Source organism: Balaenoptera musculus, chromosome 5 (assembly GCF_009873245.2).
Source record: "Balaenoptera musculus isolate JJ_BM4_2016_0621 chromosome 5, mBalMus1.pri.v3, whole genome shotgun sequence".
In the NCBI taxonomy this organism is placed as follows: Eukaryota; Metazoa; Chordata; class Mammalia; order Artiodactyla; family Balaenopteridae; genus Balaenoptera; species Balaenoptera musculus.
Window position 1 is genome coordinate 88,302,807 of NC_045789.1, and position 26,860 is coordinate 88,329,666.

The 26,860-nt window shown below is 47.3% G+C and overlaps 1 protein-coding gene across 2 annotated transcripts; it reads right to left on the reverse strand.

The window, feature by feature from the left end:
* Window positions 1-1,397: 1,397 nt before the first annotated feature.
* On the reverse strand, window positions 1,398-26,456 carry SLC34A2 (solute carrier family 34 member 2). 2 transcript variants are annotated; one of them, XM_036854030.1, is made up of 13 exons: window positions 26,322-26,456; window positions 17,493-17,607; window positions 17,251-17,385; window positions 16,069-16,197; window positions 14,453-14,596; window positions 13,141-13,252; window positions 10,203-10,398; window positions 9,340-9,435; window positions 8,789-8,909; window positions 7,459-7,626; window positions 5,957-6,073; window positions 5,732-5,856; window positions 1,398-3,812 (listed from the first exon to the last, which is right to left on the reverse strand). In XM_036854030.1, the coding sequence occupies exons 1-13, from the start codon at window positions 26,430-26,432 to the stop codon at window positions 3,207-3,209; spliced, it is 2,175 nt and encodes a 724-aa protein (XP_036709925.1). In that variant the 5' UTR covers window positions 26,433-26,456; the 3' UTR covers window positions 1,398-3,206. The 2 variants fall into 2 exon arrangements, with proteins under 2 accessions (XP_036709925.1, XP_036709926.1); XM_036854031.1 differs by lacking the exon at window positions 16,069-16,197 and having other exon boundaries at window positions 26,322-26,454.
* Window positions 26,457-26,860: the final 404 nt, after the last annotated feature.

Below are 26,860 nucleotides of genomic sequence, written 5' to 3' on the forward strand. Positions count from 1 at the left end.
TGCAAATGAAGCAACTGACAAAGGATTAATCTCCAAAATATACAAGCAGCTCAATATCAAAAAAACAAACAACCCAGTCCAAAAATGGGCAGAAGATCTAAATAGAGATTTCTCCAAAGAAGATATACAGATTGCCAACAAACACATGAAAGAATGCTCAACATCATTAATCATTAGAGAAATGCAAATCAAAGCTACAATGAGGTATCACCTCGCACCAGTCAGAATGGCCATCATCAAAAAATCTACAAACAATAAATGCTGGAGAGGGTGTGGAGAAAAGGGAACCCTCTTGCACCATTGGTGGGAATGTACATTGATACAGCCACTATGGAGAACAGTATGGAGGTTCCTTAAAAAACTAAAAATAGAACTACCATATGACCCAGCAATCCCACTACTGGGCATATACCCTGAGAAAACCGTAATTCAGAAAGAGTCATGTACCACAATGTTCATTGCAGCTCTATTTACAATAGCCAGGACATGGAAGCAACCTAAGTGTCCATCGACAGATAAATGGATAAAGAAGATGTGGCACATATATACAATGGAATATTACTCAGCTATGAAAAGGAACGAAATTGAGTTATTTGTAGTGAGGCGTATGGACTTAGAGTCTGTCATACAGAGTGAAGTAAGTCAGAAAGAGAAAAACAAATACCGTATGCTAACACATATATATGGAATCTAAAAAAAAAAAAAGAAAAAATGGTCCTGATGGACCTAGGGGCAGGACAGTAAAAAAGACGCAGATGTAGAGAATGGACTTGAGGACACAGGGAGGGGGAAGGGAAAGCTGGGACGACATGATGAGAGAGTGGCATGGACATATCTACACTACCAAATGTAAAATAGATAGCTAGTGGGAAGCAGCCACATAGCACAGGGAGATCAGTTCGGTGCTTTGTGACCACCTAGAGGGGTGGGATAGGGAGGGAGGGAGGGAGATGCAAGAGGGAGAGGATATGGGGATATATGTATACGTATAGCTGATTCACTTTGATATACAGCAGAAACTAACACAACATTGTAAAGCAATTATACTCCAATAAAGATGTTAAAGAAAAATAATTCATGCTAATAATTTCTAAATTTCAACTTAGAATAGCATTAAATAGCAATTTTTAAAAAAGACAACTCAAGAGAGAAACCATGGAAGAAAGGAAAGCTTGGTATTTTTAGTACTTACAGCACTTTTCCCACTTTTTGAACGAGGGGCTCCACAAATTATATAGCTGGTGCTTTTGGTCAGTAGTGATATGAAATGAGAAAGACCTCAAATTTTTAGGAAATAGACCCAGGAGGCCCTCATTTCCCTGTAATTGAAAGCAACCTGCTCCTTTTGGGTTTGATTATCTTTTTTTATTTTTTCATTTCCCACAACCAGTAAAAAAAAAAAAAAATCAACGCAGGTACAAGGATCCAATTTTTAAAAATCATCAGAGTACAAAGAAGGCCACAGTCCTGCCCAGGTTTAACTTACATATTTACAGGGTGTGTGACACGGGTGTGGCTGCAGAAGCAGTTTAAAAGGCAGGATTACAAAATATACAAAGGTGGTCTTTCTTAGTAGAAGCCAGCCTTGTTTCCACATGAGAGCACTTCATGACACAAATCACAGAACTATTTACTATATAACTTATGAAAAATGCTGTACATTGCATGAGTATAAATATAGAGTATCAATGGCTCTGTTTGGGAATCCGTATCTACACAGGGAAGGTCAGGGGAAGGCTCATTTTGGTACTACAACCTATGAAAGTGATGGAGAAGCTAGGATGGGGGAGGGCAGGGTCTGGAGGCACGTCTGCACTGACCCCTTTTCCCAGACTCTGTTGAAGCTCACTCACTCTCTGGGGAGACCTGGGGTTGTTGAGGATGAGAAGCAAGGGAAAGAGGAGGTGTACATACCACAGGGGGCTCTTGAAGGCACAGAGAAGGCATCTGGGACAAGAAAGAGCACACTTCTCGGTCCCACAGACACACATGGACCCCACTGCCACTTGATGACATGCCCTGGTTTCTGCCCTCAGTTTTGAGCTTTGCAGGCATGGAGAGCGGGCAGAAAGTCAAAGTTCTTCTATCTATGGGAGTATGGGAGAATGCTGGGAAAGAGGTTCTGGCTTAGATGGATGGACGGGTGGGTGGATGTATGGACAGAAGTTGACCACCGAAAGCTGACCCAGATAGTCATCTTGCACAGGACAGAGAGAGGCACAGAACTGGCCCATGCTCAGGTGCTTCCTATGATTCAAGGTGGCACAGTGGAGGGGACTCAGAAACTGCGTATCTTATTCCAAAAGACTCAGCAGGGATGATTTTTATCAGCACTAAGCTTTAGCCAGAATGTCTGCCAATTTGGCTTCTAAATGAGCCAGGTTAAGAAGCATCCGAGGCCTTTGTGGCCGCTGAAACATCTCCCCCAAATGTTCCCCGTTTCCCAGCTCTCTTCCTCCATCTGTCAGCTCAGGGATAGGACCACTCTCTTCTTATGAAGACTGGAGCGCCGGGTGAGCCAAAGCTCTCTGAAACCCTCTCTGTAGCTCAGATGTGGCACCCATCCTGGAAACTTGAGGGCACAGCAGGTAAACTACTGGGACTAACCCTCCCTGCCCAGGTGAGAAAACTCTGACAGGGGACGTGGGGAGCACTGAGAAGGGGGAAAGGCCCACATCTATGGTCTTCGCCCAAGTCCCCAACAATGACACCATTTGCCCTGAATTGGGCTGCTCTGGGACACATGGGGGCAGCTGCTCTTGGTTGAATTTGGTCTTTGGTAAAAGAGAGAAGTCTGAGCTGGATCATAATAAAGAAAAGTGTATGTGTATATGCACCTTTAACAAAGAACCTGCCATAAATTCCTCCCTTGGGGCTTTTCCTTTGCAAGGGGATGTTCTGAAAAAAAGTCCTACTGACCAACCCCGCTGTGTGTGGGAGTGGGTGTGATCACCTCTCTGGCCAGGTTTCACTATCTAATTCTCTTTCAGTGTTGTTCTGCGCCTTCCTGGGCCTGGAAGACCCAGGGAGCATGGAGCTGAGATGAAACTACTGTGCGGGCTGATACGCTGGGCCAGGGAATGAGAGTCGGGAGGGATGTCATTTCTCAACGGGGAACAAACCCTCCCGAGGTGGAGGAAGAACCAGGAGGGAGCGGGAGCCCTGTGGGTGGTAGGGCCCTCCTCCCACCTCCAGGCAGCTCCTACCTACAAGGCTGTGATGCTGGAAATGGTTTTTGTGCCCGAGGCATCCACCTCGGACTTGGGGACCCCGTCCTGGGCCTTTTTGTCCATGGCCATGTTAGCAAAAGCCTCGGGGGACTTAACGGGGACGCCCTGCTCCTCTTGCAGGTCTTCACAGCACTTGCTGCAGCGGCAGCACTTGGGGCAACCACACAGCAGACAGCAGGCACGGCAGCAGAGCCGCCGGCAGCAGCTGGTGGACGCGCTGATGAGTTTGTCCCAGGGCTTCAGCGAGTGCATCCACGGCGGCAGGAAGTTCCAGTTCTGGAGCTTGTGGGGCAGGACACGCGGGCAGTGGGACTGCAGGAGCCTGAGGACCACCACCAGGAAGACCACAAAGATGATGGGCGCCCCCACACCCACCAGCACTGGCCAGCCGACCAGCGAGAGGCCAAACACAGCCAGAGGGATCAGGAAGAAGAAGATGACCAGGTAGAAGACGGCAAACCAGCGGTACTCAGCTGAGATGCTGCCCAGCCCCTTGGCCAGGCGGATGGGCAGGCGGGTGAACGGGATTGGGTACCACAGCAAGATGCCTGAGATGTTGAAGAAAAAGTGGCACAGGGCAATCTGAAACGCAAGAGGTTGGACAGGTGAACGGGTCTGCTACACGGTGGGGTCGGGGAGAAGAGGGCGTCGTCTAGTAGCGGAGGCCTGAGTCTTCCTCGTCTTCATAGCTCAGCCCAGAGTGGGACCCGTATTACCTGAGGTCCTACTATGTGTCTGGGGGGTAAGGGAGGGAGGGCGAGGGAGGGCAAGGGAGGTGACTGGCTGAATCACAGCTCAGTTTTCAGGGCCTGAAGTCCTTTAGGCCAAATCTAACAATGAACTTCATGAATGTGCCCGCTGCCACCCAGTGCCTTGACCCTGCCGCTTCCAACTGAGCAGTTAAGAGCTGGTGGGGCAGAAGGAAAGGTGTGCAAGATAGCTGGCTTTCTTGGCTCAGTGGCCCTATGTCAGGGAGGGGAGAGACAAGGAAAGATGGTTACAGTTAATAAAGATAATAGCAGCAGCAGCTGATGTTTATAGAGCGCTTACTATGGGGGAGGCAACAATTCCAAGCACTTTTATGGATTACTTCAATCCTCAAAAAATATCCTGAGTTGGCAACATTATCTCCATTTCATGCAGGAGGAAACTGAGGCACCATGAGGTCTAGCTATTTTCCTAGAGTCACACAGGTGGGAGATGAGATTCAAACCCAGGTAGGGGCTTCCCTGGTGGCGCAGTGGTTGAGAATCTGCCTGTTAATGCAGGGGACACGGGTTCGAGCCCTGGTCTGGGAAGATCCCACATGCCGCGGAGCAGCTGGGCCCGTGAGCCGCAACTACTGAGCCTGCGCGTCTGGAGCCTGTGCCCCACAACGGGAGGGGCCGCGATAGTGAAAGGCCCGCGCACCGCGATGAAGAGCGGTCCCCGCACCGCGATGAAGAGTGGCCCCCGCTTGCCGCAACTAGAGAAAGCCCTCGCACGAACCGAATACCCAACACAGCCAAAAATTTTAAAAAAATAATAAATAAATAAATAAAGTAGCTATAAAATTAAAAAAAAAAAAAAACCCAGGTAGCCTGTCTCCAGAGGCCACGCACTTTGCTAGGTGTGCCCACCAGGTACCAAGCATGATGCTAAGGGCTTTGGACCAGCCCTGTCCGATACATTAGCCACTATCTATTGAGATGTGGCATAAGCATAAAATACACACTGGATTTCAAAGACTCAGTCCAAAAAGGAATGTAAAATATCACCATATTTTTAGATCAGTTACATGTTGAAATGATAATGGGTTCAATCAAACACATTACTAAAATTAATCTCCCTGTTCCTTTTTTACCTTTTGAAACTGTGGCTACTAAAAAATTTCAGATTTCATGGGTGGTTCACATATTCTACACTCACTCTATATTTCTATCAACAGCATGGCTTTAGACAGTGCCTCATCAGATCCTTATAATAATCCTAATGAGATAGGGATTATGGTTCCCATTTTTCAGATGAGGGAATTGATGCTCAAAGCTTAGGTCACCTAAGGGCACTTCCTGTGTAAATGGTGGCACAGTGATTCAAACACCAAAGATCATCTTGCCCAAGGTCACCTAGTTGATCCAGGCAAGGCAGGTCCCCCTGATTCTTCTCAATGCCAGGCTCAAGACACAGGTGACCTCCCAGTGCCCAGGCAGAGTTCACCAAGAGGAGGGCAAGGAGACGGACAGTGGTATCTACGCTTCCTGGATACCCTTTCCACCTCTAGTAAAATGGCCACCCCACCTTTGTTTAAACAACCCCTGGTGATGGGAGTCTTGACTACCACTCTAAGGAGTAGATGGCTTTGCTCTCAAATCTGTCTCTCCGTGGCTTCTCCACATCACAGTTTTGGACATAACAGAGAAAAGCTTGGCTTGGTTTCTTGGTTAAAAACCATCTGCTTACAAGACCATGGATAGGGTTGGATCCCACCCACAGAGCCCCTGCCCCATGCAGCATTTCCTGACCTGGAGCGAGCTCTTCAAAGTACTGCCTGGGCTAGCTAAGGCGGCCAAGATGGCGGTGGTGGTGGTACCGATGTTGGCGCCCAGCGTGAGTGGATACGCCCTCTCAATGGATATCACACCGATACCTGGGGGGGGGGGGTGAAAATACAAAGCCCATAGCATCAGCCCCAGAGGATGACAGAAGATGGTAATGTTGGCCAGAGGGAGACCCAGGGAGAAACTCACCGATCAGAGGGGTCATAGCAGACGTGAACACAGAGCTGCTCTGAACGATGAAGGTCATCCCCGCCCCCACAAGGATGGCCAGGTAGCCAGTCACCCAGGCAAAGGGGAAAGGGAAATCTGGAACGCAGAGGATAAGAGATGCGTCACAATCCTTCTGGGGAAGGCATGGGTTGGAGGCCCAGCTGGCATCTCCACAGGACCCAGGGGGCACGGCTGGGCCAGAGGTTGAGGTTGTGTAAACTCCTCCCCACCCCATACCAAGTCTGAAATTGCAAATTGGATTTTCAGCATCCTTTCACCTTGCATATTCAGATGGTGGAACCAAGGATGTGGGTACGTGTTATGAAGACAAAAATACAGTTCACTGGAGTTCTAAATGCTGAACCCATCTGTTATGGACAGAATGTTTGTGTCATTCCCCCTTCCCCCAATTCATATGTTGAAACCCTGACCCCCTAATGTGATTGTATTAGGAAGTGAGGCCTTTGGGAGGTGATTAGGTCAGGAGGTTGGAGTCTTCATGAGTGGATTAGTACCCTTATAGAAGGGAGAGCTTGCTTCCTCTCCACTCTCTCTTCCATGTGAGGACACAGTGAGAAGGCGGCCATCTGTAAACCAGGAAGTGGGTCCTCAGCAGAACCCAACTGTGCTGGCACCCTGACCATGGACCTCCCAGTCTCCAGGGCTGTGAGAAACAAATTTCTGTTGTTTAAGCCACCCAGCCTACAAGAATTTGCTACAGCAGCTGAGTAACGACAAAACACTTGGACCATTCAGACCTCTATCTTTCCTCCTGTCCTGGTCTCCCAACGCTGCATACCCTCCACCTTTGTTTCCACCTAAGAGAGCAGTGAGGATATGAAGCAGCTTGGAAGCCCTATAGACCCCGTCCTCGGCACCACCAGCACAGGATCAGGCCCTGCACGGCCAGCAAGCGTCCAGGGCACGGGTACTCAGCTCACCCTCGTGACAACCCTGAGAGGTAGATATCCTCGGCCCCATTTCACAGGGAGAGTTTATGGGGTATATTTTCATTGGCCAGGACGCCATTCTCAGCAGTGGAATCTGACTGGCTGCCTCAAGATGCTGACGTATTTATCCAGAACCACATTTTCTTCCCAAGAGTCGAAGGGAAGTAGGGACCATGGTGGACTTCTGTTAACCTTCTCCTAAGGTATCCTGACAGGCCCAGTAAAGTCCTGGGCAAACAGGGAACCTGCCAGGAAGGAAGGCCTATCTCACAGCTCTCTGGATTTGAGCTGGCGCTTTCTCAGGACCTTGCAAACATCTGATGGAAGCTTGCACCTTCTCCCCAGGCTGCACCCAAGACCCTAAGGAAGATTTCAAGGGTGAATGGCATCTTAACTTCCTCAACTTATCAGAGCCCAGAGAGAAACTCCATGCAGAGGCCACTGCTAGAGGAGAATCAAAAGGAGCGCCCCTGGAGGGACCACAGTGACACTATCCCCTAGAAGGTCCAGAATGGGGGGCAGTGTGCTTACCAGTGTTGATGGTCTTCTTGATGACAACAGCTACCTGCCCCCTGAGCACAGAGCCCAAGAGCTTGACAATTAGGATCAGGCAGCTACAGAGGACCAGCAGGGAGACTACCAGCAGAATGGTGCCCACAACAACATCCGGGAGGTTGAAATTCACGAAGATGTGCTGGCCTGGAGAGACCATACAAAGCCCTCGTTAGGAGGGCATGGAACCCTTGACAGCCACAGAGTGTTACTTATTCCCCAGCGTCCTTCTGTCTCAGAGTAACAGAATCTTGGTTGTCAGCTTGACACAGAGCAAGGCAGCCCAGAATAAACACCACACTTTCCAGTCTCCCTTGCAGCTAAGTGTAGCCGTGAGGCTATGTTCTGGCCAATGGGATCTCATGAGGGTGAAGATGTAGTGAAATCCAGGGGCAGACCCAGGCTTCCAGCCCCATTCTTCTGCCTCTAAATCCCATGTTGTGTTTTACTCATGATAATGAGGATACCTACAACGAAGTATTTGAGGAGCAAGGTGGGATAGGATGGGCAAGTCAGAGTGGGAGCTATTGTTAATTATAAAACTCCTTGTGTTCTTTAAAAATCCCTGTGTGTCCCCATGATGATTCCAGAAAAACATGGTTATATCAACGGATGTATAGCACCTAGAACACGGGAGGTGATACGTTCACTTGATTCTGTGAGGTAAAGCACAATTGGAGTACTAAGGTATATGGCTCAGAATTAATGTGGGGTGCACGGAGAAGAGGAGAAGCAGAGATATGCAAATGGGTATATAAGGAATAAATAATTAGAAGAACTAACGTCAGGGCCATAAAAGAGTCCAGAGGCAACAGTATAGCTTCTTAAAGAACTGGAGCATTATGCAGGCTCACTGCTTTGTTCAGTGCTATAGCCCTGCTATATGGGGCCTGCTGTACCGTAGGGACTCATGACTTGAGGGTGAATGTGTTCTGTGTGTGCCCCACATCTCCTTCAAATCAGGCTGTCATCTGCCTAGAGTTACTGCCAAAGAGATACTGAAGCACATAGAAGGAGCACTCTGGTATCTGTTGATGAGTTCTGAATCCGTCTGGAACTGCCAGAGGAGCTGAATATCAAGTCCTAGTTCTGCCCCTTACAGGGGGACCTTGGGCCTGTCCCCTGTCCCTAAGCCTTAGTCTCCTCTGCTCTGAAAGCTCACAGCTCATTGGCCATTGTAGGATTGGTGTTCAGTGAATCTCACTGCCCTTCTTTCCTTCACTTACTGGGGCTCCACACAGATAGGAAACACCCATCATCACCCCAGACAGCCTGTCCTGGTGGCTGATGCTCTGTGAGTTTCACTCACACTTGGCAATGTTCTCCTGGTGGGTCACGTTCTTGATGGTCCAGGTGTGCAAACCATCCGTCCAACAGAGGGAAGGAGAGGTGCAGTTGTCAGGAGAGGGGACGGTGACATTCCTCTCAGTCTGGGTGGCAAACATGAGAAATGCTATGTATAGTCCACAACACTCATTTCTGGTGGGGAATGGCAGGAAATGCGAGGCGTCAGGGGAGACCCATATCAATTCGTGCACTGTAAGCATGATGCACTGCTTCCATGGGTCCCTCCATAAATGGAAGCAAGGAGGCAGCCAGAGGTAAGCCAGGAGACATGAAAATAACAAGCCAGGAATAATGGGTCCATGATGTGCGCTGGCTCTGTCTGTCCTACTGTATAATGTCTGTCCATCTAGCATTCAAGGACTTAAGGATTCTCACTGGCTAGTTTTGATTTTTCAGGAATCCCTGATTTTTCTTTCCCCTTACCTTTTATATGCCCAATCTAAATGCAAGATCTTGCTTTATCAAGTATAGACACAAGAGTTCACCCACCCAGCAATATTCTCAGAAACTTACCACGTTGGTAAAAGTTTTACACCAAATCTTGATCATACTCTTGTTTTTGGCTGTTTCATCATTCATTGCAATTTGGTTGATAACTTTTTTATCCAGCTGAGGAAGGCAATGGACAGAAGAGAGTCAGCACGTTCTCAGAACTGATGTGGGACAGATGTTAAGCTGTTAAAAGGGGCTGAGGATGTGAACCGCACTGAAGGGGTGATCTGGGACTCACTCTATCTGCACTCTCAGGGCAGAGCACAGCACCCAGATGTCAGTGTGTGCTCAATAAATGAATGATTGTATGAACAATGAACCCGTATCTAAGAAGAATGCAGTAGATATTCATCAGATGACTGAATGACAGAAGAAAAAACAGAAGGTAAGAGTGAAAGGGCAAGGTCCAAACTGGCCCCTTCTCCCCAAGGCAACATCCACAAAGCCTTCTTTCATTTATTTCAATAATATGGGCAGACCCTAGTGAGCAGAGGGGTGAGATGGAAGGAAAGGCAGTAAACTCTTCCTCTTTGGCTGGGAGCAGGGTGCTACTTTAATCAGTGAGCCCACGGGTGCTGAGGCCAGTAGTGGGAACAAAGCGCCCAGGTGTCCACGAGAGAGTCCTTGAGTCTAGAGCAGAGCTCACCCCCGCCACCTGCCCCCATCCTAATAAAGATGATACAATTGTTGAAATCAAGGAGATAATAAAGGCCAATTACTCCATCTCATTGGGTGTCCCTGAAGTTCTGCCTCCCTTGGCTTTTTTCAGAGCAGCCAAAGGGCAGTTTTTACAGACCCTCATCCATCTCTTCCGTCCCAGCCCGGTGAGGGGGGAGCAGGGGAGGGTGTTGGGGCCTTTCCCTCTCTGCAGGAAGGCGGGTTACCTGTATAATGAGCTTCGTGAAGGGATCTGTGATCACTTTCAGAAGCTCCGGGGCATCCTCTCCATTCTTGAAGTTGAAGGTCTCCACTACCAGGTTGGTCAGGCGCTCCAGGTAATGGGTGGCAGCCTCCAGAGGCAGGAGCACCAACACAGAGAGCCAGTTGAAGAAGTCATGGACCGTGGCCCCTGCAAAGGCCCTGCAGGAGGGGAACCCCGTCCTGAGCCAGACTAGTCAACAAGCGACTGGGCACCATCTAGGCAGGTCATCACTTGTATCACCGGCCAGGTGCCACCTATCTGAGTGCATAGAGGTGTACAGTCTCACTTTTGTTCTCACAGCAATCCCCAAAGTGAGTGGTATGAAGATCCCCATTCAACAGATGAGGAAACTAAAGGCCAGTGAGCACAGAGGAATTGAAGACCACTGCAGGAGCACTGGGTCCAGGACCCTTGTCTCCCACTGTCCAGCAGAACCTTTCCCACCAGATCAGACAGTACACAGTTTGCTCTGCTTGGGGAAAAGGGAACTAGATGTGTTGTGGCTGCAATTATTAGTTCAGGGAGCACTGTTTGAGAAAACTTCATCAAGACCACTTTCAAATCATGCACATGGAAGACGACCTTCCTTTTGGAAAGGCAGGGGCCAGTATGAAGGTTACCATCAGAGCCTTCTACACAATTGAATTCTTAACTGTAAGATCTTGAGACTTTGATCAAATATTTGAACAGTCTCTACAGGAAACAAAGCTAATATATACCACAATTTGCATCTACCGGAGAAGGTTCACTGATTCCCCCTGAATTCCATCTTACCTATCTCCAGATTTAAAAAAACTCTATAGTTTTTTCCCCTCAGTGAAAAAATGCTCCTTTAAAAAAAATCTGCATGTCAAGAAATACCCAAAACAAATAGAAGATGGGACATGAAGGGACAGAAGCTATTAAACACGTAGGGGGAAATGCTTAACTTCACCAGTAATAAAAGAAATTTCCAATTTATTTATTTGCAAGTACAAATTTTCACGTACCATTTTAACTAATATTTTACAATATTTTACAAAGTTAACTTATTCTTCCTGGAGAGGGTGATTTAAGACATTTTCATACACTGCTGATGCAAAGTGATACAAATATTTCTTTGTAGTTTGGCAAAATGTTTAAAGAGTCTTATAGGTGTGTTTGATACAGTAATCTATCCAGGAAAAAATTACCAGGAAAGAATGATACACATCTCCAAAGATGTTACTGAAAGCAATCTATTTAAATATCCCAAACAGGGGGTGAGCTAGGCCAATTATATTCCTATGTGCAGGCACTTTCATAGATCGTATATTTATACATCCAGGGGTAAAAATTAGTGTAACAGTGAAAAGAACCCAAAATTTCCAATAAGAAAACCTGGATCGAGTCCCAGCTATGCCCCTCAGTGAAGTTACTTAACCTCTTTGTGTTCCTATATTAATAAAATGGGGCATAGAAAAGTCTGCTTAGCTTCTTGAGAAGATCAAATTAGCAAACACCCTGGGTAATGTGTATTATTATTTAGACCTCAGAACATTTCATCAGGGTCCAGACTTTAGCCATGGTTGAGGGAAAATGAATGTCTCTGAGGACATCCACTGCCACCCATGGATGAGGGATGGTGTTAGCTGACCCCCAGCCAGCCAGTCATCTGTCTGATGCCACAGATGTCTGATGATGTCTGATGCCACAGTTGAAGTATAGTTGGTGTACAATATTATATTAGCTACAGGTGTTCAATACAGTGATTCACAATTTTTAAAGGTTATACTCCATTTATAGCTCTTATAAAATATTGGCTATATTCCCCACAATACATCCTTGCAGCTTATTTTATATCTAATAGTTTGTACCTCTTACTCCCCTACTCCTATCTTGCCCCTCCCCCTTCCCTTTCCCCACTGGTAACCACTAGTTTGTTCTCATATCTGTGAGTCTGCTTCTTTTAACAAACTAGTCTCACTAGTTCGTTATATTTTTTAGATTTCACATATAAGTGATATCATATAGTATTTGTCTTTCTTTGTCTGACTTATTTCACTTAGAAAAATGCCCTCCAAGTCCATCCATGTTGCTGCAAATGACAAAATCTCTTTTTTTTTTTTTGTGGCTGAGTAGTATTCCATTGTGTGTGTGTGTGTGTGTGTGTGTGTGCGCGTGTGCGTGTATGCATCACTCTTCCATTCATCTCTTGATGGACACTTAGGTTGCTTCCGTATCTTGGTAAATAATGATGCTATGACCATTGTGGGGCATGTATTTTTTCAATTTAGAGTGTTCGGTTTTTTTGGATGGGGACTGCTTCTCTATTTTAACAAGCTGTGGAAGAAGCCCATCACCAGTTAGAAGAGAGGCTGGGAAATGTGCTTAATTTTCACATGAAACTTTTGGAAGAAAAGGGTTTCCTTTGCCTGTATTTATCCTGCCCCATTTTTAGATCTTACACATTCTCAAAGGCTGTATGTTGCCTTTTATTGGCATGTGAGTGAAGAAGAAAAAGTGGCATGGGTTGAGCTGGCGAAAAATGGAAGCTTTAGGAGGTAATAATTATTTCTAGGTGAGACAGTAAATCCTATTCTAACTGGCCTTGTTTTACACCACAGGTCAAGCTTCTAGCTAGGACTTGTATTCAGGCAGCCCTGACTGTGTGCCAGGCACCTTGATAAGCATTTATCTGCATGATTGTGTTAATTCCTTTAGACAAGGCGGCAGTGATAGATACTATTATCCCAGCCCTGCATATCAGGGAGCTGAGTTTAATCAACTGATAAGTATGTGATCCCAACCCCAGCCATACTCCACTGTGTCTATTTCTGAAGAGGTCTAGGGATAACAAACATGCTCTAATGTTAATAGTAGTTAGGACAACCTGGTCAACCCCAATGGCTGGTGGCAAAGGCTGATACTGAGCCTCCTACCTTCTGAACTCACTCCGGTCTCCTGCCTGCATGAGCGCCACAATGGTGTTGGTGATGGAGGTCCCAATGTTGGCCCCCATGATAATGGGGACGGCAGCCTGCACATTCAGCACTGGAGGGTGGAAAAGAGTAACTGATCAAGTTAGTAAGTTGAGGAAGGCAGCTTGGCCATGTTCCTGGTGTGGCCCAAGGCAAGCTGGTCACATTCAGGCTGGCAATCCCCTAAAGCATCAGTTCTTAACCTCTTTAGGGTCTGCACCTCGCTGTGAATCTGACAAAAGCTTGGACAGCTCACCATAGAAATATGCACGTGTACCAAAAAAATATAAAAAATAAAAAAAATAAGTAAAAAATTTTACTTTCTGTAAAATATTGTTCAGTTTCAATTTCTAATTCCTATGGATTAAAAATAAAACCAAACAGTGTGAAATTAAAAAAAATTTCAGCACTTAATTACAGGGAATTCAGAGTCTCCATAAAGCCATTTTGTGGACCCCAGTTTAAAAGTTTCCTTCTAAATTCCTCTGTCCTACCTATTACAGATGCAAGGGTAGCTTAAAAGAGACCAACAAACAATGTGTAAGGACATGTGTATTTATTATGGCAAATTTATGGCAGTATAATTTCTTTTTCTAACAAAATTAATATATTGCCACATGTTCTAACATATGAAAGTATTTTGGAGAAGTAATGAATAACTTTTTCTAATTTGGCCCCCAAAAGTTCTAGGTAATTTTAGCTAAAAGGCTGGTTTGGGCTGAAAATTAACCAGTTCAAACTGGTCCACCCCAGAGGGTCTGTCTCAATTTAGCCAGGGCAAATGTTGAACAGGTTCAAGTTTGGAACGTCAGCTCCCCAAGCTCAGTTGCCCCAAAGCCAGTGTGTGATGTGATTACACAGCTTTATTCTTAGCCCTGACAGCGGTGATGAAATGTTCTAAATCTATGTGGTCCAATATGGCAGCCACTAGCCACATATGACTACCAATCCCTTCAAATATAGCTCTTGCAACTGAGCAGCTGAATTTAAGGTTAAATAAAATGAAATAGCCACATGTAGCTAGTGGCTGCTGGACAGGATAACACAGTTCTAGAGAATTCAGAATTGAGTCTTCAAGCTTTGGGGCCAATTTTCAGACTCAGCCATGGGAAGGGAAACAGGAGACTGCCTATGATCTAAGCAGAACACATCATAGTTAGACAAGATAAGAAAGTAATGGTGATAAGCCCACATTCAGAGTAAATCCCAGCCTCCCCAGCTGAACAGGGAAATGCCTGAAATGTTATCTGGGCTCATGGGTTCTTGGACTCACAGGAGGAGGCCACCATGCTGACGACAATGGACGAGGAGGTACTGGAACTCTGCACCAGGACAGTCACTAGCACCCCGATCACCAGCCCCGCCACAGGGTTGGACATGATGGAGTTGTTGCTGAAGAACTGCCCGGCCACCTTTCCTGAAAAACAAACCCATGGCCACGTGATGGGGGTTAGGTGGGTGCTGAGTAACAGAAGTCACCAGCTGGCCATAGGTACCAGCCTCCAGACTTTCATCTTGGGCATCTTGCTTCCTCGGGCTTCTCCCCAGTGCTTCTCTGATGCCCTGACTCTGCCTCTGTGACCTAGTTTCCCATCCACCCCTGTTCCTCTTGTCCCTTCACCCTACACCCTCCCATCCTTCAACCACTTTCATCAGCAAGTCCCCCTCTCGTCTTCTCTTTTCATGAACCTGGCCTCAACTCTGTACTTGGCCCGATGAGTGCCAGTGCATCTCCTGATGCCCTCATTCTTGTCTCCGGGATGTATTCCCAATTCAGAAGATTTACCCAAGTGGATCTTCTCATTCTTTTCTATCTACCCCCCTTAGACCCCAACCCCGAGCCCCAGCCTATAATTGAATTCTGGGAGTGTCATTTTTGAGAATGTGCCTCTGAGACCATCAATCCACCCTCTGATACATTTTTTAAAAAAGACTGAGGCCCAGAGAATGGAGAGTGGAATGACTTGTCTGAGATAGAGTGCAAGGCCCCTTACTGATGCTGCCTTGGACCAGGGGGACCAGAGTGGCATCCAGCACGTCGGTCTGCTCCTCACACTTTCCCAGTTCTCCCAGGTCACAAAGATGAGTTCTCAAGAAAGGCACCAAGGGGTGCAGAAACCTATGGTTTTCCACGTCACCGGATCTGAGTTTAAATCCCACTATGCCAATGATGGTTATGAAACTCAGTGCGGGGCGGTGACCTTCTTGAGCCTTGGCCTATTCCTCTGTAAGTGGGAAGGACTTTTGGGATGGAATGTTTAAGACAATGCCCCTGGAAATGCCTACATCAGTAGGCATTCAAACTGTTAGCTCTTACTGTTGTCGCCCATCAGGGATACACAGGTGACCAAGTGTATGGTGATTACACTTCCAGGTCCCCTCACCCTCCATAGCCACACTCAGTGGTGGGAGGTGTTTAGGCAACTGCTCTGAATGCAGATCCCCTAGCACAGGACCCCTATCCTTCTCCAGCAAAGGGCCAGCTTTGATTTTTAGCAATGGCCTTAGCCTAAGAACACTCTTATTCAATAATCCCCTCAGGTGGGGAAGCCCAAAGACAGCAGGGATCCCTCAGATAAACCTTTAGGTCAAACAGGTTCCTGTCCAGTGTTCATAGACAAACACATGGAGCTGATCGCTTGGCCTTGACTCTAGCCCTGGCTCTGGTCTAAGCCACTTCAGCCAGCCAGTCATAGCTCTTTCATGGGCCTCAGTTTTCCTTTCTGTAAAATGGAGGCATGACTTCACAAGATGATCTGAGGTGGCTTCCAGTCCTAAAATACTCCAGGAGGCTGCAGCTGGAGAGGGCCTGCTGAGTTGTGACTTTCCAAACCAAATTCAATGAGAACACCGCCCCCAACCCAGACCTTTCACCTCTTCCATCCATACCTCCAACCAGCTGGAAGGCACTGCTGAGGACATCCAAGGAGCACACGAAGAAGTAGAGAAATACCAGAAGTAAAATAAATTTCCCAATCCCTTGGAAGACACAGAGAATCTTCCCTTTGGTGTCTCTCTCTGGGGGAGGGGAAAAGGCATGGAGGCTTTTAGTGTCCAAAACACTGAGAAGTTTGACAATGAGCTCGGAAGTCCCCCGCCTCCCCTCCCAGCCAGGCAGCTGTAATCTTATGGATCACAGGACCTAGAGATGGGATGTGTCCACGGCTGCAGTTTTCAAAGCAATTACCACTGTACTCCATTTCATTGAAACCTGTGGTGAAATGTCTCTAAAGCATTTGGCTCTGGGAGGAGGGGTCAGTGGGCCCTGGGGCACACACAGGCCAAGCAGGGCACAGGCTTGTGCTGGGCTGAACCAGGGTCACTGGTGAGCCGTTAAGAGCACTCGCCCCTTGCTAAGCGTGGGGTCAGAGATAATGGCTGTCCTAAGCACCTTCAGAACCGCACGGAATACTGTCTACAAAGTGGCCGCAAGGCAGCCGTCACAGCCCCCACCTGGAAGGGCTTGGGCCCTCATACATCCTGGAAGGCTACCTCCTTGGTGGCTGCTTTCGACACTCACTTTTAAAGTGGTTCTCACTTCCTCCCTCCCAGCTCCTTTACCCTCCCAGCTGTCTGATCTGCACAGACCTCACACCCTGCCTGGAAAAGAAGTACAGCATTTGCTTGCACCCCAGCTGTTCTGTCTGTATAGTGTGTCTTCTGCAAGCCTTCCCTGATGCCCACATTTAGGTGAGGAGCCTCCTCTCCCCCAACCGCCGGGGCTCTCAGAGGCAGGGCCTCATCTATTTACTGCTGCATCTGCAGCACTGGACAGTACCTGGGACCTGGTTCAGCACAAAACGGATTATAAGGAGCAGCGCAGGGTCTGGCCTGGTTATAACCCCGATGCCGGCCCACATTTGTTGAATGAATGAATGAAAGAACAAAAACATGCTCCGGTCATCACAGGATGCTTGACTCTTAAGCTGGGTGGCATCCCCTAGCCAGGACCTTTGCTCAAACAATGGAAGGGAGAGGCTGGCACAAATGAGGTGACGCTGTGAAGCTAGTAACCTCAATCCCTTGCCGACGGGCAGTCCCCTCCCGCCTGCCCCGGCTGGCCTCGTTTACCTGACCACTTGATGCCCGTGTCCTGAAGCTCGGGCAGGTTCCAGGGGTCTTCCCCCGCCGTGGGCTCCTCTATCAGTGCCATGGTGGAATAAGAGGGCAGAAGTTCAATCTTGGTGACAGGAGTGTCGGTGTCATCTGCCCAAACAAGCAGTGAAGACCATGAGGAACGAGGAACCATGCCTGGGTCTCCTCCTGGGTGTCCTCCCAGGGGGCCAGCCCAGGGCTGGAGGGGTGGCACTTACTTTTGCCGGTCTCCTTGCCTTTTGCGGGTGTGGTGGACTGCTGACCGGCGGCCCCTTCGATGTATTTATCCGAGTTAGGCTGGGCATTTTCCAACTCAGGCCAAGGAGCCATGGTCTGTGGATGGGAAAACAGCTTACAGAAGTAGCCACTGAAAGGAGGCACACTCAGTTTCTGTGACAAGAAGGGCCAGTGGTTGCAAAGATTTGGGGGAGTTAAGGGATTTCGTCCTTATACCTTCTAAGTATGGACCCTTAAGCACCATATTTCACACCTCTGTAGGCCTCCCTCAATCACTCACCCAGGCTGTCACTAAGTCCAACCACTGTTTCCAACTTTTCCAAAGCCACAAATCTATACATCAGTTGAGCCTCCTTTGATTGCTCTAACATCTGTCTTGGCCTCTGTCTTGACTCTCTCCTTTAGTCGGAAAGGGAACACGAACCCATTCATCTTCATCAACCTGTGGTACCGCCAAGTCCTCACAACCCTCCAATGGGCTCCCCACCTGCTGCTCATTAAGGGACAAGTTCAAGTGCAGATCTGTGCCAAACCTCATCCAGTGGACTTAACGTCTATGTATACACTCATACACATTCTACCTGCTTTACCTGCTGCTGTGTCTTCTATGAGAAGCATGACACATTAGATCTGGTTCAAATCCCACAGGAGCCACTTTTCAGTGGGTGTGTGTTTAGGCAAGTCCCTTTATGCCTCTGAGCCATCTATAAAATGGGGACAATTCTTCATGCTTTGCAGGGTTATGAGATTAATGGTGATGCCTAGAAAGTGCCCGGTAAATAGTAGCAATGATTACTATGCCATGCTGCCTGGATTAACGACCCTTTGTCAGAACCACATTGTTCCCAGCCTTTGATAGAGACTTCCTCATAACCCATTTTCTCAACAAAGCCTCTCTCGGTTCCATGCAGAGGAAGCCTGGCTCCCGACAAGCCAGGACGTCCACTACTAGCATTCCTTGTCCGGACACACATCAGACAATGCGGCCCAAAGGACTGGAACGAACAATTCACAGAAGAGGAAGTACAAGGGGCTAAAATACTTATTACAAAATAGGAGTTCAGCCTCATCAGCCACCCAAGATATGCAAACCAAAACAGTGAGATAACTTTCAACTATCAAATTAGCAAAAAATAAATAAAAACTTGAGTATAATATGTCACTCTGGAGAAGATGCAGTGAAATAAGCACTGCTGAAGCTCTGGAAAGCAGTTGGCGAAATGCCTCAAATGTCCTACATTTTTCAAACATCTCTGACCCGATAATTTCACTTCTAGGAATTAAGAATCTAGGAACAATGGAAAACTAATAAGAACCTGCTGTATAAAAAAATAAATAAAATTAAAAAAAAAAAAAAAAGGAATCTAGGAACTTTTTTTTTTCCCTCAGAAAATCAAAACTACCTGCCTTGCTCTGATCACCTCTTTGGAGAGGGTTTTCCAGAACCTTTGTCTATTTGTTTCCTTTCCTATTTTTCTTCAATAGATCTATTTCTGGCCTACCAGAATGTAAGCCCTACCAAGAAAGGGGGCTTTGTCTTACTCATAACTGCATCCTCAGCGTCTACAGCTCTGCCTGGGACATTGACAGTGCCCAATAAATATTGGTTGATGAATGAATGTGATGCAGGCCAAAATGCACTATAATTTACAGAGTGAAAAATAAAAACAGGAAACTATTGTATTAACTATGGTACATCCATGCAGCATAATAGCATGCCATTAAAAATGTTATAAAGAACCAGCAAAACAAACCAAAAAAAAAAAAAAAAAACCCAGGAAAATGCTTTAGATGAATTGTGAATAAAAGGCACACTTATGTCCCATTCACAGTATGATCTCAGTAAGGAACCAGAAATGTTCAATGGGGTTCAGAGTGGGTGATAGGATTGTCTGTGATTATTTTCTTCTATCTGAAATTTCCATATTCTTTTAAGAGATGCAGCCCAACCCCCAAACCCACAAAGGTAAAATGGTTCAGGACACCTGTATTATCACTGTCACTCATACTGTCAAAGCTAGAAGTTAAAAGAAGCTGATTCTGTGAGCCCCATCATGAGAGGATTTCATGAATTTGTTTGGCCCAGGGAACTTTTTGACTTTCCCCATGCAACTGCAGAGCATGGCACAGACTTCTGCGATCACAGGGAACATCCTGCAGTCATTGGCTTCCAGGAAGGCATAGGCCAGGTCTTTCCTTCCAGCTTAAGAAGCACCCAGCACAGGGCCTGACACCCAACAGGCCTCGTGCGCTTTCTGAGCAGGATGCTGGGACCTGCCTCGCCAGCAAAAGCCAATATTTATTGAGCCAGGCTGTGCTCTACCTCACTACCACCCATTTGGGGAGGTGTTTTTATTCTCCCATTATACAGATGAAGAAACTCAAGCACAAGGAGACTTATAACTTGCCCAAGGTCCCACATAGTAGAGCCTTGGACACAGGTCAGTTTGAATCCAGAGTCTCCTGCAGCCACTCAAGCATGTGTCCTACCGGTGTGACTCATCTGGCACTCCATCACACATCACTGCAGTACCTTTTAATTGATTTCTGATAACAAAAACTATCATTTTAATGAGTACCAAAGAGGTGCCAGGGGCTGTGCTGGTGCTTGACACATATTATGTCATTTAGTCTTTAGGCAAGAAAGGGGTCATGAGCATCGCCATTTACAAATGGGAAAAAAACTGGAGCTCCAAGACATCTAAGCAACTTGTTCAAAGTCACCCAGTAGGTGAGTGACAGAGCCAGTTTTTAAACACAGCTCCACCTGTCAGTGAGGCTATGGCCCATACCCCCAATATCCTTGGCTGTGACAGACATATCTTCCTGGAGCACTGTTTTAACCCACACAATTGGGGCAAGGGAATGTTAAATAATGTGACCAGTGGATGATTTACATTTGACTAATCCTATGAAGGGTTATTGTGATGATCAAGTGTGTCATGTTTTAAAAGCTCTCAGAACAGTGACTGACATATTGTAAACCTTGTGTGATTATAAAGCATCATACTAAAATGAGCATGGACATATTATAGTACAAAATGCAAGATGTATAATTAAAAATTAAAGGAAAGAAAACAGAACACAAAAAACTGCTTTGAGCTTGCAACTGGCTGTTCTGGGCTCACTCACAGACCTCCAAGGATTTAAATACCTGCCTCTCTGCTCTTGGGGGCATTCTGAAGGAAAAATTTGGAAATTGCAACCTTCTACCATCTTTCTCTCTCTTATAATCATAGTTCACCCTAGAGTTGTTCTCCTATCATTTATGCACACTTATACTGCCTTCTCAACTAGAATTTAAGTTTTAGAGGGCAGAAACCCTGTTAGAATTTTCTTCCCAGCGTTCAGTAGACCACACATAGTAGGTACTGTACATTTGCGAATGGAGGAGTCATATAGGGTTTGCTGGGGGAAACCCTAGAAGGTTTGCTGTGTCCTAGGTCCACACTGATCATGACCAGGAAACAAATCAAGCCTGAATCTTACTGATGAGTGCTTGTTCCTCATCACCATATGCAAGTTGGGTTGGCCAAGATCTGCTGGATGGAGCAACAGTATCAAGAAGCTGCAACCGGGATGTCACAGCAGTGCCACTTGGGAAATTCTCATCAGCAGTAAGGTGTTATTATTTAAACTGTTTCCGGTGACTGGATTTCTGACTGATCAGAATCATTTTCTTTCAAGAAGTGAACAAAGCATCTAGCGAACTCAGAAACAGACACGTCTACGGTCTGACATCCAAGTAATTCACAATAATACAAGCAACAGAATGGGCAGACACTCATTTCCACTGAACTGGACAGAAAGGAGTAGAATATGGCTGTAAGAGATCCCACCAGCTAGGGTACCTTGAATACTTCCTCTGTGTGAGGCCTGCGCTGGCTTCCTTCCCTTCCAGGTCCTGGGTCCTCATTTACTATTAATCAGCATCACCAAGAAGCAAAGGCAACTTTCTAATGAAATTCTCTACTCTTCCTTCCTGGAAATCTTGCTTCCCCTACTCCAAGTTCAGCCATTTGTCAGAAGCCCAAATCCCCTTTACAAATTTTCCCTGATGAAGCAATCATTTCTCCTCATCCAGTTCAGTAGGCCCTCCTTATCCTTGACTTCTGCATCTACGGATTCAACCAACCACAGATGGAAAACATTCAGGGAAAAAAACATATTCCAGAAAGTTCCAAAAAGCAAGAGCTAAATTTCCAGCACACAGGCAACTATTTCCATAGTGTTTACGTTGTATTTACAACTATTTACACAGCATTTACACTGTATTAGGTATCATAAATAATCTGTCTAGAGATGAGTTAAAGTACATGGGAGGATCGCATTGGTTATGTGCGAATATTACACCATTTTATACACGGGACTCTGGGAAAGTCCTGGAATCAATTCCCGCAGACACCGAGGGACCACTGTTCTTCATTTCCTGGTACATTCATCTACTCCACCATCACTCACTGGGCGTTCACTGTGCTAGTCGCCTGCAGGTAAGGAGAGGAGGTGCAGGTCCACACACCGAAGCACTGCCCCCCAGAGGGGCAGGCAGCCAGGAGTCATCAAACCCAGCCCAGGACATTCTGAGGCAGCTGCCCCCCCCTCGCCGGCTCCCAGCCCTCCCTCCCCCCGCCCTCCCCCCCCCCCCCCCGGCTCAAGTTGCTCTTCTTAGGACCTGGAAAGTGGTGAAATGCAGGCCACCTGGCACCCAACCATTGCACTAGGCAGCGTGGCTGCGGAGCCCCATTGCCCCGGACTCCCCAGCCAGCAAAGCCCCAGCACTCCCAATAGGCTCCCCCCGCAGATTTGGAGTAAAGGAGGACTTGGAGCAAACAGTCCATGATTAATCCCGAGACTAGGCAGCTGCTCAGTACGCTGATACCCTAGCGCTTGTCACATGGCACCGGGAGAGAGAGAGCCATGCAGTAGGTGAGGGCCTTGCAGAGCCCTGCCACTCACTGTGTGTGAGCCTGAGCCTCGGTTTCATCATCTCAAAAATGGGGACAGTACTCACTGAGCTGTTGTGAGACTACTTGACTAATGAGTGTAGGTGAGGCCCCGAGCAGAGTGCCTGGCAGAGTGAACACTCAGAACTTTGTGAAATGAATTGCATCACAAACAATGAAGGGCCTCAACTCCACTTTGCCCCAGAGCATAAGCTCTTCATCTCAGTGCACAGCTGAGTGGACCTCGGTAAATATTTGCGCGACAAATGAATCCAAAGCACCTAAGAAAAAAGGATCTAACGTTTGTTTTGCCATGGGGAGTGTCCTATGTGATCTGTGACCTCATTAAGTCTTATAATAAGGAAGTCTTCTTTCCAGTTTACAAAGAAACTGAGGCACAGAGAAATTTTAAAAGTCCCACAGTGAGACTTCCCTGGTGGTCCAGTGGTTAAGACTCCGCGCTCCCAATGAAGGGGGTGCGGGTTCGACCCCTGCTGAGGGAACTAAGGACTCACATGCCCCACGGTGCGGCCGAAAAAAAAAAAAAAGTCCACAGCTACCTAGGGCTAGTCAGGATTTCAACCCAGGACTGCTGGTTCCAAAGCCGGAGAGGCTTTCAATAGAGCTCTCAGCCAGGTGCCAAGACAGGAAGGAATAGTTATGCTCTGGGCCGCATCAAAGCGGCAAGGCGCCTCAGGTCCAGGCTCAATGGGGGCTCTGAAGGTGTCTGAGATAGCTGGCTGGGCTCGCACCTCTGCAGGGGTCACTCCTGCCTAGTCATTCAGACAGCTGGAAATGCCAGCTAAGATGCTCTAACGGCAGGCTGGTGATTCCCTACAAAGGCTCAGGCATACCAGAGGCCTGGATTCGGCATATGCCAAGACTTTTAGTAGGCGCTGGCCAGACAGAAGATGTAGCCTGAATCTGAGGCCACTACTCCCAGGGGTGTGGCAGACACTAGCCTGTCTGGAACCCGATTCCCTTGGGAAGGGGTTTGGGGGCCCGAGGGGTCCTTGGAGCCTGTGTTCCCCTCCAAAGGCCTTCTCCCATCCTTATTCCTCTGATTCAGCTGTTCCCTCTCCGCGACTTCCCCCAAGGTTGTACTCTAGCACTCTCCTGCTACCTGCCAAAAGCAGAGAAGGGTAAAGTCATCCCTTTTGGCAGTTTGGTACTAATACCCAGAAAAGTGTTTTTTATTGCCCAGGCACAAGATTAGTGACTATGACTGCACATCTGCTCCCTTGCCCCCGCCCCAAGCTCCTCCCTTATAATTGAGCTGGCTGTATTGATAACTCTTTTGGCTCAATTTCCTGCATCCACATGTGTACCCAATGCCAAGAGGAACTCTTGTAGGCCAAGGAAAATAAACTGCTCAGCCTTCTCAGACCTGGGCAGCAGGGAAATGTAGGGCACCTGGAAGTCACCCAACCGCTATGCTCTGCATTGTTTGAGCCTCTCCAACCAGGACCTGTTCTGGGGACACCTGCGATCAGAATAGCAGCAGCTCAAGGCCATCTGAAGAAGTGGGGAGAGGAGGAAGGAGGCACGGGGCATCGTCCTGCTGAGAGACCTCAATACGCAGGCATTTTCCCACCGGGCTGTGGCCTCCACAAGCACAGGGAGAATGACCTTGAGCTCCCAGCACGCAGGACAGTGTAGACAGTGTCTGCCAGCCAAATACTTACTGAGTGATTTGTGCCAGGCACTGCAGTAAGCCCTGTTCACAAATTAACCTGTTTAATCTCACAAGCACTTGATATATTCCTGTCAATTTGCTTGAAGTATTTATACCTTAGTACCAATGTTATCCCCATTCTACAGAAAAGCAAACCGAGGCACAAAGAAATGAATTGCTTCAAATCGCACTAAGCCTTCAGAGACAACTCAAGCATGGGTATTCTGACTCCAATGTTCTCAATATGCTCAAGAAATATTATCTTATACTTTGAAAGAATGACCAAGACTTCAAAAATTCCCAAGAAGGCAGTGGTTACTTTCCTTCAGCTTCCTCTAGCCATCATAAAGCAAAATAATCCCCAGAGAACACGGTGGTGGAGGAGGGAGACATGTGAGACACAGAATCAATTGGCTCAGTTTTACCTTGATGAATGGCTTTAGACTTTCGAAGATATGCACTAATAGGATTTTAAAAAGATGTTTACCCTACTGCTTTAAACTAAGGCCCTCTGACCAAACCACACCCTCCCTCATAGTGCACTTCCAATCTGTATTTATGATATTTTAGAATAAATCCTGCAATTAACTTATAACCATATCAATTATTTTGTAATTTGGGGGGCAGAGGTTTAAAAGGGTTAATTTATAAAAGATAAGCATCTATAAATATCTTGCAATCTTTTTGCAGCCTTCTTTCTGTACTGTTTTGCATTTTTAAATTCACTGGGATGAATTAATTCTCTGGGATGCCCTGACTACTCCCAGATGATACTGCCTTTCTGTCCCCAGGGTGGAGTTGGGGGGAAGGTGGGAGGAAGGCGGGGTGGAAGGTAGCTAAAAATTAAAATTTTATTCTAAATCACTGATCCCGAGAAGATGTTTTCTTCATTAAAGTGAATTCAGGCTACATTTATGTCCGATTCGTGTCTAACAGCAATAACCCAGACATCCATCCTCCCACCACTGGGGACTTGTTTCAGTGAAACAGTTGAGTGACTTAGGGTGGATTTTGGAGGGGGCAGTTTAACACCCAAACCTTTACAAAGCATGCAGTTCCCAAAGTTACAAAAAATAGAGAAGAGATCATTATCAGCTAGTTGGCTGGCAGGGGTGAGAGATTCAAACACACTTAACAATCTGAAACAATGGTTACTGCCATGAGGCACAACTTTTTCAAGAACACTCAACAGAGAACAGGTTAAAGAATTCCAGCACAGGAGCCAGGAAGGGAAGAAGTCAAACAGGGCTGGAGCAAGCAGAGCTAACACAAATCTCTTGGTGAACCTAAACAGGCAGGAAGAGGGGATTCTAAGTGATGAAATCCACAAGCCACCTCTGTGAAATCAACAAGTTTGAGAAAGTTGCCTCCTCACTAAGGGAAAAGGAGAGACTTTCTTCACCTCAGTACCAGCTACCCAGGGAATCTGAAGACTGAATTAACTCCACTCCACATGCCTCCCTTTCTGACCTGGAGATGCTTGAGCTCCCCAACACAACCTTGCACACATCTCCCCAGCCCACCAGCCTGGTACCTTGACTCCGAAAACACTGAAAAATTGTGGGCTCTGTTTTCCAAAGACAAGCGGAAGGCTGTCTGATGCTGCCTGCCCTGATGGGACCAGCAAACCAGGACTGTATCTTGCAAGTCACTTTAGATAAATAACCCTGCAAACTAGAACAGTAGCACGTGGAAGTCACACTGGGGGAGGCACGGCATCACCAGACAGCCACCCAAACCTGGAATTTTCAGCGAAGGAAAGACAGCAGAAAAGACAGACCATTCTGTTCCCCTTCTTGTAAAGAGGGAGAAACTGCAGCCCAGGGGCACACAGGGACCTCCCTCGGATCACACAGCTAGTTAATGTGCACTTCCAATCTTCTTCGTACGGGGTAGGAATCCCCAAACATCTATTATTTTAGAATCCCCAAGTATGCCACTACTAAGAGTGTAGTCATAGGCGTTGAAATAATAACAGCAGCAACAGTAAGTAGAAACAGTAAGAAGAAAAAGAAAAATCTGAACATTTGGGGGAGATTATGTTTTTCTCTTCCAAGCCCAAAGCCAGCCAAGTTCCTTGAGGTCAGGATAGAGGGAGATCTAAAAGAATTAAGTAAATTAAAAGTGAATTAAGGTTCTTTCAAGAGCCAGAAGGGAGGAGGAAGCGCCCTGACCCCAGCGGCGGTACTCACCGGCACTCTCTGCGCAGGTAATGGACCGGAGCAGGCTCCCAGGTAGAGCTCGGCGCGCTGATATATATCGGGAAGGTGTTGCGCAAAAAGGCCGGCGGCAGCTGCAGTCATCACGCCCCTCGCACATTCCAGGACCGCCTGCGGCCGCCGCCGGGGCACTACTTACCCGCCGGCTTAATGAGCCCATCGTGACCTCGCCCGCTGCGCCGAGGAAAGAGGCGGCCGGGCTGCGGGGAGAAACTTCAGACGGCCCCCCGCTCCCGAAAGGCGGCGAATGTCCCCGCGCCCAGAGCCCCCGGCTGCTGCACGCCCGCGCCGCCCCGTCGCAGGCCGCCCGAGATCCCAGACAAGGCGGGCTAGGGGGGCTCCCTGTCCCCAGCTTCCTCCTCCCCAAGAACCTGAACCTTCTAGTTTAGCTCCTCTAAGGCTGAAGAGGTCAGAGACATTGAGACATAGATAGAAGCCAACTGGAAACTCAGGGACAAATCTTTCCAAAACAAAGCCAGGATTGTTCGCCTTATCAGGCTCCGGGATGCTTT